The following is a 12,321-nucleotide window of genomic DNA, read 5'->3' on the forward strand; positions in this document are numbered from 1 at the left end:
TTATGTGCGCGATCGAATTTCATGCCAAGAAGAGCAGCAGCTGGAGGCAGCATAGTGACTGGGTTCCAGCTGCAAGTTTGAGCACCGGCTGCAGGTCCCACTGCAGAAGTAGGTTCCTGAATGTTTCATCTCAGAGCCCGAAATGGTCAAGAAGCTGTCCATTCTTGTTCCCCTGAACTGAGCTGTCAGTTTTCCATTTCTGGTCAACTCACCAGCCTTATATAAGGCTATCAAGAGGACAAGGCCTTCCCCGGGATCCTGCTTGAACCACAGCAAGGAGCTGAATATGCTCAAGGAAGTGCAGTTCATGGAGACATTCTCTCCTTCCTGAAGGGACTCAGACTGAGGACTCTGATTCAGCTGCTGGCCACTCACCCCTGTTTAGAAAGACAAAAGAAGGTATTTGAAATCATTTTTAGATCACCTTTGTTGGAGCCATGATGGACACCCTTCCCGAACTCCCCAGTCCTACCGCTGTGCTTTTTTCTTTCCTCCCTCCCTCTCCAGCTTTTCTCCTCCTGTGTCTCTATTTTCATGGATCTGGATAAAACCTCACCTCTTGCCCTCACAGAATCTCCACCCCTTTAGAATTCTCTGTGCGAGACTCAGAAACCCCCAAAACTCACATGTCAGCTGCATCCACAGGAATATTAATAAACCTTCAAGGAGCAGGGTCATCGCACGTCCTTCAAAGAATTATTTCCTAAAAGGGTTTTTGCTTCAAGAAACTCCTCTTAGCTTAGAGTAACACTATAAATACCATCGTGATGTGAAAATGTCTGTTCTGTATCAGCCAATCTGATCTCTAACTAGAGGTTTCTCTGAGTTTTGAGCCAGTCTTGGAGGTGAACTATGAATGGAGACACTGCCCCCTTATGACTAGTCACTAGATTGCTGTTCCTTCATGCCACTCTTGGAGAGTTGTAAAAATAATCCTATTTCCCCCCTTCATTTGATGAACCTTTATTGAGTACCCACAATCTGCTGGGGAAATATGCAGACATGAACAAGACAGATTTAGTATTAAAACAGGTTTAGGATTAAGCACGGTGAATCAAAGACATATTTTTTCCTCTGTGCCTCTCTCAGAACCCACTGAAATGAGAGTAAACATTTTTTTTTAAAGTTATGAACCCCAAAGGACCTAAAGAACAGGCAAGGGATGACAGATGTAGATGTTTTGGGGACTGAGAGTGAATGGACAAGTGGTAACTGGTTTAGCCAACTGAAGAAAGTTGAATCCTAAGTGCCCACAGAGGGGAATGCCAACAAAAATCCAGGTGTTCTAAGAGTCTCAAGAATTTGGGCTTTTGATACGTCAGGAGATCAGAGTGAGGAGTGCAGGGTAAGGGGACTTTAAACAGAATGTATCGGGTCTAAAGTAAAACAGTATAAAGTACAGTTATACTCTCAGATCTCCCATCCTAACCTGGAAACGTCAGGTGTCCACTCCTTCCCACCTGCTTTCATGGGGGGAAAAAGCCTATTTTTCTGAAGATATTGAATAAAGAGACATATAAGAGTCTGGGTTACTAGGCTCAGTTGAGAGTGAGCTGAGGCAAACACTTAAAAACAAGGAACCAGAGCCTTCCTCCCTTCATTCACATCCCAGATTTATATCCCGCTAAGTATGAATGAACATCTGGGATCACTAGGCATTTGAAAACATTACCTTAATGTGAAATGCAGGACAAAAACCAAAAGAGAAAAGGACCCGACAGAGACAATGCAGGAAGAAGGTTACTGTTGCTTATTAACATAGTCATGTGAACATTCTGACTCTTTTTTAAAGAAACAGATAAAACTCTGAATAATAGCAGAACTCCATTTTTACAGAATGGAATTTTAGAGGGGAAGTTTCATCTTTAAGAAAAAAATTGAGGGGTACCTGGGTGGCGCAGTCCTTAAGCGTCTGCCTTCGGCTCACGGCCTGATCCCAGTGCTCTGGGATCGAGCCCCACATCAGGCTCCTCCTCTGGGAGCCTGCTTCTTCCTCTCCCACTCCCCCTGCTTGTGTTCCCTCTCTCGCTGGCTGTCTCTCTCTGTCAAATAAATAAATAAAATCTTTAAAAAAAAATTGATCTGGCAACTTGGAGTTTCAAATGCCTAGGATCTGGGCTGAGTGCCTGAGGAATGCCTTGAAGCTTCTGTCCTGATTTACATAAATGAGCTTCCACCATGTCCTGACCACCATGTTCTATCTCATTGGGCATCTCAGACTTGGAAGAGCAGGGAAATCTCTTTCTGTTTTCCTGAGTCTCTTTTTCTTCTAGGGTCAATGCTAATTTTAGGTCTAGGTTTGCCAGAGAGTAACTTCTGCGTGTATATTTACCTTGTTTCTTCTGTATTCCTACCTAGTGAGTATGCTTTCTAAAGCAAAAATACTGATAACCTGACATTCTCCTCTTCCTCCCTCCCTCCCTACTTCTTTCTTTCTTTTTTCTTTCTTTCTTTCTTTCTTTCTTTCTTTCTTTCTTTCTTTCTTTCTTTCTTTCTTTCTTTCTTTCCTTTCCCTTCCTTCCTTCCTTCCTTCCTCCCCTTCCCCCTTCCTTCCTTCTTTCCTTCTTTTCTTTCTTTCTTTCTTTCTTCTCTCTCTCTTTCTTCTTTCTTTCTTCCTTTCTTCCTTTCCAAGCTCTATACCCAATATGCAGCTTGAACTCACAACCCTGACATCAGGAGTCACGTGCTCTACCAACTGAGCCAGCCAGGTGCCCCTTCTTTCTTTTTTAATGACTCTGCAACATTTTATTGAAGTAATGCATTTTTTTAAAAGAGAAAAAAGCAAACAGAATAAACAAAAAACCAAGACATTTCCATTTAGATAAAAACAAATTTGCATGAATGTGATCTCTCTTCCTGGCATGTGGGCTGCACAGAGATAACAGGTCAAGTCGATCCGAGATCTCCTGCCCCTTGTGATCATCGTGGTTGCTGCTGCAGTCTCCCTGATGATGAGCAGCTGTTCCAGACTCCACGAAGACCTGCTGTCTCAGCCTCGAGAGTGTCCACATTTTCTTGAGAATTCTGGCAGTCTACTTCTGTCCCCTAACAGAGCATAGGCCAGGTAGTAGTGCATGACAGATGACAGTGAGCATCGGGATAAACATGGCATATATTTCTGGATAATGAATTTAAAGCTTTTGCTTTTCTTTTCTTTGTATATCAAAAAAAATGAGAGCATATTACAGAACATAACACATGAATTTTAAAGATAGTACATGAGATTTCGAAGAGGGAGCATATATATATAGGAGACCTCATCTCACGGGCTTGCAAGAATACAGCCTCATTCTCCTGGCTGTTAGCAAGAATTTGTAGGAAAAATTTTAAAAAACACTAAGCTTAATCAGAAGACTCATATATGTCTTCAGTGTGCAAACTACAGTAACCTAAGAAATACAGTCGCTATGAATTCTAACTTAATTGTTCAGATGATCTTCCAATTAGAGTTAATCTCCTGGAAGATCAAGGGTAGCAAATGGCTGTAGCGAGCTTGTACGGAAAGAAAACTCTGCCATAAAAGGATGGATCATTACTATTTAAAGTTGGAGAAGAAGGAAGACGCCAATCAGGAACCCCAACAAAACAAAATGAAGTAAATATGAGGGGCCACCACTCTGAAGTGCAGGAAACTGACACAGCTTTAGGGCTGCATCCATTGTCCCAGGGGAAAGAGTTGAGACTCAACAAAGGTCTAGCTCAGTTGTCTGGTAGGGCCAGGAGGAGCACAGTGACCCGATTCCATCATTTTCTGATATGCTTTTTACAGAAATGAGTACAAAGCACAACCTGCCCCCTGGCTGCAGTTCGGTGGGCAGTGGCCATAAGACAATGTGGTCAATGGCACGACTGAAAGGAAATGGGCAAGGTGAGGACGTGCCACGGGTAGGCAAGCGGCCTCTGTGTCTCTGTGGTGGCTGTGGCCTCCAATGTGCTTCCCCAGGATTCAAGTTCTCAAAAGCATTCCTTGATGGAATCTCTTCTCACTCTCAGTTTTCTCATAAGTAAGATGCAGATAATCATATCTGCCATTCTATGCCTTTTATTCTATTAACTCTAAGTGGGGTATGGTGCTTTAAGGGTTGTGTATCGCACGCACCTATCACAATGATGGTACGGAGATGGTGTCTATCTTAGACAACAGACACTACAAATTCTTATGTGTAGTGTCAAACAGTAGAATTTCTGTCCTTGTTCTTTGCTGGATCGTATTCTCCTGAACAAATTTGAGTAATAATGTATTTTTTAACAAATTCTTGCAGTGTGGTGCCTGCACCCTCGCCCGTGGGAACTGTCCTACACACGGGCAGCTGGCCTGCACTATGGTTTAGCGGCGTGGGAAACAGCATTGACTGTGAGACGTCCTTCCTCTCCAACTGTCACCGTAAGTGAAAGTGTACCAGTTGAGGTGACTTCCTTTGAATCTCCTCCAACATTCCCTTTTCAAATACAAGCAATCCAGGGAGTGCTCATCTAGAATGTGGCATTAAGGGGGCGCCTGGGTGGCGCAGTCGCTAGGCATCTGCCTTCGGCTCAGGGCATGATCCCGGTGCTCTGGGATCAAGCCCCACATCAGTCTCCTCCACTGGGAGCCTGCTTCTTCCTCTCCCACTTGAGTGGCTGGGCTGGGAGGCTGTGATACGCAGGGAACTCTGGGGCTTTTTCTCATCCAACGTGGCCATCATTTCTTCATGACTCTTTTCTTCCCCATTTTTCCATAACATCATCAAGGAGATTAGACCTTCACTATTCTTTTGCCTGAACCAGCACAGGGCGTAAACAGGCTGTGAGGAACTGCAGTTGATGGTGAAATCTTCTCCCTCGTGGATGACCATGGACTGCGGACCCTGCTGCAGTTCTTGGCTACTGACCCCTGTTCAAAAAGACGATGTAGAGAAAATGCAGGTGACCACGTAAGATCTTCATGCTCATAGGAGGGATGGTTTTTCTCTGCCCCCTCTTTAAGTCACAGCAACATTATCAGATCAACATGGAATATTGTCTATCTTTTCAGCATGTATCTGGCTCTCAAACAGGCCTCCCTGGGACAGAATATGACTCAGTCCCTGCTTTCAGGGAGCTGCCAGCATCCCCTGACTCTCCCAGACTAACTCCATACTTACAGGCTGCCTGCAACTCTAATATCCCTAGGAGTACTTGCAGGAGAGTGTCCATCCTCTGGCTCCTCGGAAGCCAGCCCAATCGGGTGTTCTCGAATGAGCTTCCCCAGCACAGGTTACTTGAGCTCAGCAGGGTCTCCCTGACGCAGGACACTGCACTGGTCAGGGAGACCAGACCTGGTTTCCTGTTCCTCCAGCGCTGCAAACTCAGACTCAAATACTTTTTGAACACTGCCACCTTTTGGCCAGACTGAGAAATACTGAATAATGGGTGACCTCTAGAATTAATTTACATAGATGAGGTACATTTATTTATTGCAACGAGTACGGTATTTATTATCGGATATCGAAAATACCTCGCCACTTTTGCATGCTTGAAACAGTTCCCGCTTTGTAATTAAAAGAAAGTGAAAAAATCTGCTCTCTAGAACTGAGTAATTGTTTTTCAACATTAGGTCTGCCTACTTTTGATTTTAGTCTTATAAAAAACTACCTTATGGAGGCATACTCAATATGACATATAAAAAATTGCGTATATTTAAAATATACAATTTGAGGACCCCTGGATGGCAGTCCATTAAGCATCTGCCTTTGGCTCAGGTCATGATCCTAAGGTCCTTGCTCCGTGGGGAGTCTGCTTCTACCTCCCCCTGCTTGTGGTCACTTGCTCTCCGATAAATAAATAAATATAATCTTAAAAAAAGGAAATGTAAGAGTTTTAAAGATATATATTGTAGATACAGGTCTTTCTAGATATACATTTTGTAAAGATTTTCTCCTAGTCTCTGTCTTTTGTTTTCTATTTTCTTAACAGTGTCTTTTAAAGAGCAAACATTTTTGGGGCGCCTGGGTAGTGCAGTTGTTAAGCGTCTGCCTTCGGCTCAGGGCGTGATCCCGGTGTTGTGAGATCGAGCCCCACATCAGGCTCCTCCGCTGGGAGCCTGCTTCTTCCTCTCCCACTCCCCCTGCTTGTATTCCCTCTCTCGCTGGCTGTCTCTCTCTCTGTCAAATAAATAAATAAAATCTTTAAAAAATAAATAAATAAAGAGCAAACATTTTTAATATTGTGAAGTCCTGTGTACTGATTTTTTAAAAGCCCACTTTATTGAGGTATGATTGACATACAAAATGCTGTATATATTTAATGTATATAACTAGATGAGTTTGGAGACAAGTCTATGCTTGTGAAACGGTCATCACAATTAATGCCATGGTTTCCTCCAAAAGTTTCCTAGTCCTCTCTGTTTTTATATTTTATTTTTTGTGAAAGGAACCCTGAATATAGATCTACACCGTTAGCAAATTTTATTTTAAAGATTTTATTTTTAACAAATAATCTCTATACCCAACGTGGACTCAAACCTACAACCCCGAGATCAAGAGTTGCACGCTTTACTGAACTGAGCCAGGCAGACGCCCCTGCAAATTTTACAGTATACAATACAATATCGTTAACTGTAGGCGCTGTGCTGGATAGTGGATCTCAAGCATATATTCGTCTTGCATAAATGAAACTTTACACCCTTTGACCAACACCTTCCCATTTATCCTCTCCCCAACCCCTAGTAACCACCCCATTCTATCCTTTGCCACTATGAATTTGACTATTTTAGATCTGTCATATAAGGGGATCATGTAGTATTTGCTCTTCTGTGTTCGGCTTACTTCATTTAGCATGTTTTCCAGGTTCATCCATGTTGTCACAAATGACAGGACTTTCTTCTCTTTGTAAAGGCTGAACCACATTCTACTGTATGTAAATACTACACTTTCCTTATCCATTCATCTGTCCACGGACATTTAGGTGGCTTCCATGTCTTGGCTATTGTGAATAATGCTGCAATGAATACGGGAATACAGATATCTTTGAGAGCCTGATTTCAATTCCTTTGTATATATACCCAGAAGTAAGGTTGCTAGATCATATGGTAGTTCTATTTTTAATTTATATAGATTTTTGAAATCTTACGTCATGTATCCTTTGTTTCATAATTAACTAATCTTTGCCAAACCCATGGTATCTAAGATTTTCCCCAGTGCTTTATTCTAGAAGCTCATAGTTTTAGCCCTCTCATTTAGATCTTTGATCTATTTGGAGTCAAATTTATATAGTGTGAGCTAAAGGTTAAAGTTTATATTTTTGAACATGGCTATCAACTTTTCAAGCATGATTTTAAAAAGATTATTTTTTCCTCATTGAATTGTTATGGTACTTTTATTGAAAATCAACAGATTTTATATGTGTGAGTCTATTTCTGAAACTTTTATTCTGTTCCAATGTTGTATTTGTCTATCTTTACATCAATCCTATAATTTCTCAATTACATCTTCATAAAAACAATTTAGTATCAGTAGTGTTCGTTCCTCAAATTTGTTGTTCCTTTCAAAATGTTTTTATTAACATAGTCCTTTTTAATTTTCATGCATATCTGACAATCCTTTTGTCAATTTCTACAGAACTTTCTGCTGGGATTTTTATTGGTATTACATTAAATCTATACATCAATTTGGATTAGAAGATCCATATTAAGATGTTAATTCTCAGGTGGTGTAGTTGGTTGGGCATCTGACTCTTGGTTTCAGCTCAGATCATGACCTCAGGGGCATGAGATCAAGCCCCACCTCCAGCTCCGTGTTCAGCTGGAGTCTGCTTAAGATTCTCTCTCCCTCTGGCCTTCCTGCTCATTCTCTCTCCCTCTCTCCCTCAAATAAATAAATAAATCTTAAAAAAATAAAACAAAATGTTAATTCTCTCCAAATTGATTTGGAATAAGTATGTGCAATATATATAACAGGCAAAGTAATGTTCATTTTATTAAAATAATTTTTACAAATAAACAAGAAAAAGACAATCTATAAAAGTGCAAACATACAGGGTAAGTTGTTCAACTGCTCTCGTAATCAGGAAAATGCAACGATACTAACAAAATACTCTCAAGTTGTCTAAAATCTAAAAAAGACTGAAATAGTGCTAACCAAGATGCAGGGAAATAGGTTTCCTATATGCTGTATTTTGCAGTGTAGATTGTTAGAACCATTTTGGAAGGCAACTTTTCAATACCAGTAAAAATATAACATTAGGGGAATTCTTTGACCCAGCAACTTCACCTCTAAGAATTCATCCATGTATAAATATATGTATATAAATCATATGTATATATATTTGTTGATTTGTGATTCTGATTATAACTAAGAGAAGTAAAACATTTAAATATTATTAGGAAGTGTGCAAGTTAATTAAATTTTTATACAAGCATATGATAAAGTCCATATGTGCATGTGTATGTATATGAACACATCTCAAAAATACATTTTTAGAGGTGCGGAGGGGGGCTCTCAGTCAGTTGAGCATCAGACTTTTGATTTCGGCTCAGGTCCTGATCTCTGGGTCATGAGATCGAGCTCTATGTCAGGCTCCAGCCTCAGCGGGGAGCATGCTTGAGATTCTCTCTCTCCCTCTCCCTCTGCCCCTCTCCTGGCTTGCATGCTCTCTCTCTCTTTCTAAATAGACAAAATCTTTAAAAAGAAATCAGAGGGGGAGACGAACCATGAGAGACTATGGACTCAGGGAAACAATCTGAGGGTTTCAGAAGGGACGTGGGAGGGGTGGTGGGGTAGCTGGGTGATGGGTGTTAAGGGCACATGTTGTAATGAGCACCGGGTGTTATATGCAAATAATGAATCATGGAACACTACATTAAAAACCAATGATGTACTGTATGGTGACTAACATAACATAAAAAAATAAAATAAAATAAATACATTTTAAAATAAAAAAATAAAAAGCTGCAGAAAAATACACCTGATATGATCCAATTTATGTAAGAAAATTGGGTATTTATGTGAGCACCCTTATAAATGAAAAAGTCTGTGATTGTCAAGACATACTCCAAACTGCCAAAATGGGTTATCACAGGTATTGAAAAGGAAATGGAGAGGAGGTGGGGAGAGTCAGATTGGGCTTTCAGGCTTGACTTTACATCCTTATGTAGTAACTTGAGTCTTTTAGAATAAGAAAAGATTTGTGTGGGGTTTTTTTTGTGGGTGTGTAATAATAATATTTCAACATAAATTCTAAAAATGAAATTAAATTCCAAATATTTGTCCGTTATTTATCCCATTCCCCAAATTGTCTGTATCCCAGTGATGTGTGTGCTACAGATAAGAAACTTTTTTTCAAGGGCAAATGACTCAGTTTCTGAAATGCATTCCCATGTCTGAGGAGTGGGAAGGGTTAATATGATGCAATATCCAGAGCCTGGGCACCTCTTAGGGTCTGAATGAAGAAAGTCTTTGGGACAACCCGTGGTTGTTCTCACCTATTTCAGGGAGACCTATATAGAAAGCAACATTTGATTAAGACAAAGAGCTATGGCAAGTTCTCATCTCCTTTTCCCTTTATTGCAGGTTTACAATTGTGTCTCTTAGTTTCCTTGCGAGCTTTTTAGTCCCTCCCTTTGATAACGTAAGCTCTTCTTCCTCATCCTCTTTGTTCCTTCTATCCTTTCCTCTTTGACTCCTGCACTATCTTCACTCTACTCTTTCCCCTTTTCTCCTTTACTTCGCTTCCATTGGGCTCCTGCTCATTCTTGTGCAGTGGCCTCTGGCGATGGCGGCTGCGGCTTCCCTTCCACCACCAGGCAGATAGGGTACGGGGGCGGCCCCATCTGTGCCAGTGTGCCTCTCTCAGGATGCAGTAGTACATACCAGCATCTCCCAGGGTGCCCCGCGGCAGAATCAAGGTACTGGACTGTAGCTACTGCGACGATCAGAGTGGCCTTTCCATCAGTCACATTGTCTTTTAGACCACGAATCATGTACTCTGGACCCTGGTTGGGAATCTGTTGATACCAATATATATACTCATTTCCACTGATTGTGGAATGGTTACAAGGCAGGTGGACAGGCTCTTCTTCAGTACTCTCCATTGCATTTGGCTGTGTGGTCTTAGCATCACTCATAATACCTGAAGGGTTGAGAAACAATAGATTAGCTCTGGTTTGTCAAATGTGGGTACCTCTAAGGTCAGGTTCACAAGCACTCCCAGAACTCTCGTCTCTGGCCTTACACCAAAACTTGAGCATTGTGGTGTGTGTTACATAGGGCAAGAGAAATATTACTTGTATTTATTATTGAGCAATCCAGATCCACAAGGCCAAAGATAAATTTCTGTGTTCCATGACCATTGGGCTCAATGAACTCAAACCTCCTTACAAGCCTGAGAGCTGTGAGACTCGGGAGATCTTCTGTGAAGAGTGGATCTGATCAGCCCCTCACGATGATATTCAGACTCTCAAGAGAAACCCATAGACACACAGAAAAGTATAGATGCAATTTTTTTCTAGCAGTGTAGTAAATACAGTGGAAGAAGGAGAAGTAGCAGATACCTGTTTTTTGTCTTTAGCAATGAAAGTCATCCTTATTAGACCCAGATCACTTACCTAAAGTTAGGAGAAGAGCGATTCCTGTTAGTGATCTCATAGTTCCAGTGCAAACCAGGGTCCCAGGTCTCAGAGCTCAGGGTTTGTATCTTAACCTAGGTTGGGAGATGTCCCAGCCACAGCATAGCAGCCACTAACATAGCTTTTTCTCAGGCAACTTTCAATTTGGGTGTTCCCCAGCCAAGCATCGGCTAAGGAAGGAGCAGTCTCTTGGTTGGGTCTACTCCCATCCTTAGGATTCAACAAAAAATTTGAAGAGAGCTAAGAATGTTTTCCCAATGTCTAGCCCTAAGTCAGAGGGTTTACACTGAGATCCTTTTCAAGGTTCAAACTCAAATAAGCCACGTCTGAGTGAATCTGAATGAGCAAAATCATCCCCAAGGAGATTATTTATCTTGCGTTTGTGGTATAAGGCAAAATCCACCACCAATTTGTGGCTTGATGTTCCATTGAGTTGGTATGAAATGTCCTTTAATCTAAGAAACCTATGTTGAGCCCTGGATGGCAAAAGGAAGCAGAGAATTCCTATCCATATTCCCAGCCACAGCAAGCACACCTCAAGAGCTATACTAAACAATATAACTTCAAAAGTTAGAGACTTCTTTCTGTTAAAAAGAAATGATCATGGGGCACCTGGGTGGCACAGCGGTTAAGTGTCTGCCTTCGGCTCAGGGCGTGATCCCGGCGTTACGGGATCGAGCCCCACATCAGGCTCTTCCGCTAGGAGCCTGCTTCTCCCTCTCCCACTCCCCCTGCTTGTGTTCCCTCTCTTGCTGGCTGTCTCTATCTCTGTCAAATAAATAAATAAAAAATCTTTAAAAAAAAAAAAGAAATGATCATAAATATTTGCAACTCTGTGACAAAAATATTTGCAACTCTGTGACAAAAATATTTGCAACTCTGTGACAAAAATAACTTCATAGCTGTATGATGCTACGGTGTTCAGTTTACCAGGAAAAGACAAAATTGGAATCTAGTCTAAGAGTCAAGGTGCCTAGTATTCAGGTCTCCCATGCTGGCTCCAGCAATGATGTTTCAAGCAACTTCCAGATAGGCATTGATGGATGCCTCTGGTCTTAATACAGGAACCAATGACTTGAGTGGTACTTATTCCTATCCCACCGGAGCCCCTCTTTAACACATATTTTCTCATCTCCATGCCCATGCCTAGTGGTGGCATGCATCGGGGCCACTAAAATGAAAGAAGGCATGAGAACAGATGATTTGAAATGAAGCCATTTTCCAAGAAAGGTGGAAATAAACATAAAAGAGTCTCCCTGTTTATTCTCAAAAATGGTTGTTAATAAAGAAATGGGATAGAATAAAATTAAAATTACTCATCCTTCTCTGCTATAATAACTAAGCTTATCACTCTACTAGATGAACCAATGTTTGGCCATTAAAAATTAAACTATGAATCACCTCTCTCTTTTCTTCCTATGAGTGGTCAGCTCTTTACTTTGGGGAAGAGGTTTGCCTGTGTCCTTGAAGCTGTGCACACACTCCATGTGAGATTATAGGAAGTGACAAAGGTGACAAAGAGGAGGAAAATAAACTTTTTGTACAACTCAGTGATAACCTCCCCCTCACTCCGGAAGGAGCACTGGTTTGCAGGTGTAACAGCTCCCTCTTGTGACTATATATGAACTCCTTTACTTAGAACTGGGAACCAAATCAGTCCACAGTCTCTTTCTTTCTTTCTTTCTTTCTTTCTTTCTTTCTTTCTTTCTTTCTTTCTTTCTTTCTTTCTTTCTTTCTTT

General features: G+C 41.3%; 3 gene segments (V, D, J or C); all 3 read right to left on the reverse strand.

Annotated features, from left to right (window-relative positions):
* LOC121100622 lies at positions 1 to 949 on the reverse strand. The segment is given in 2 exon segments: positions 1 to 377; positions 627 to 949. Coding segments are annotated over 2 exon segments (429 nt in total).
* Positions 950 to 1,356: 407 nt separating this feature from the next.
* LOC121100623 lies at positions 1,357 to 5,348 on the reverse strand. The segment is given in 3 exon segments: positions 1,357 to 1,376; positions 4,613 to 4,873; positions 5,124 to 5,348. Coding segments are annotated over 3 exon segments (333 nt in total).
* Positions 5,349 to 9,499: 4,151 nt separating this feature from the next.
* Positions 9,500 to 10,949, reverse strand: LOC121100625. The segment is given in 2 exon segments: positions 9,500 to 10,086; positions 10,562 to 10,949. Coding segments are annotated over 2 exon segments (508 nt in total).
* Positions 10,950 to 12,321: the final 1,372 nt, after the last annotated feature.

The sequence above is a fragment of the Ursus maritimus genome, unplaced genomic scaffold, assembly GCF_017311325.1.
Source record: "Ursus maritimus isolate PB19 unplaced genomic scaffold, ASM1731132v1 scaffold_42, whole genome shotgun sequence".
In the NCBI taxonomy this organism is placed as follows: domain Eukaryota; kingdom Metazoa; phylum Chordata; class Mammalia; order Carnivora; family Ursidae; genus Ursus; species Ursus maritimus.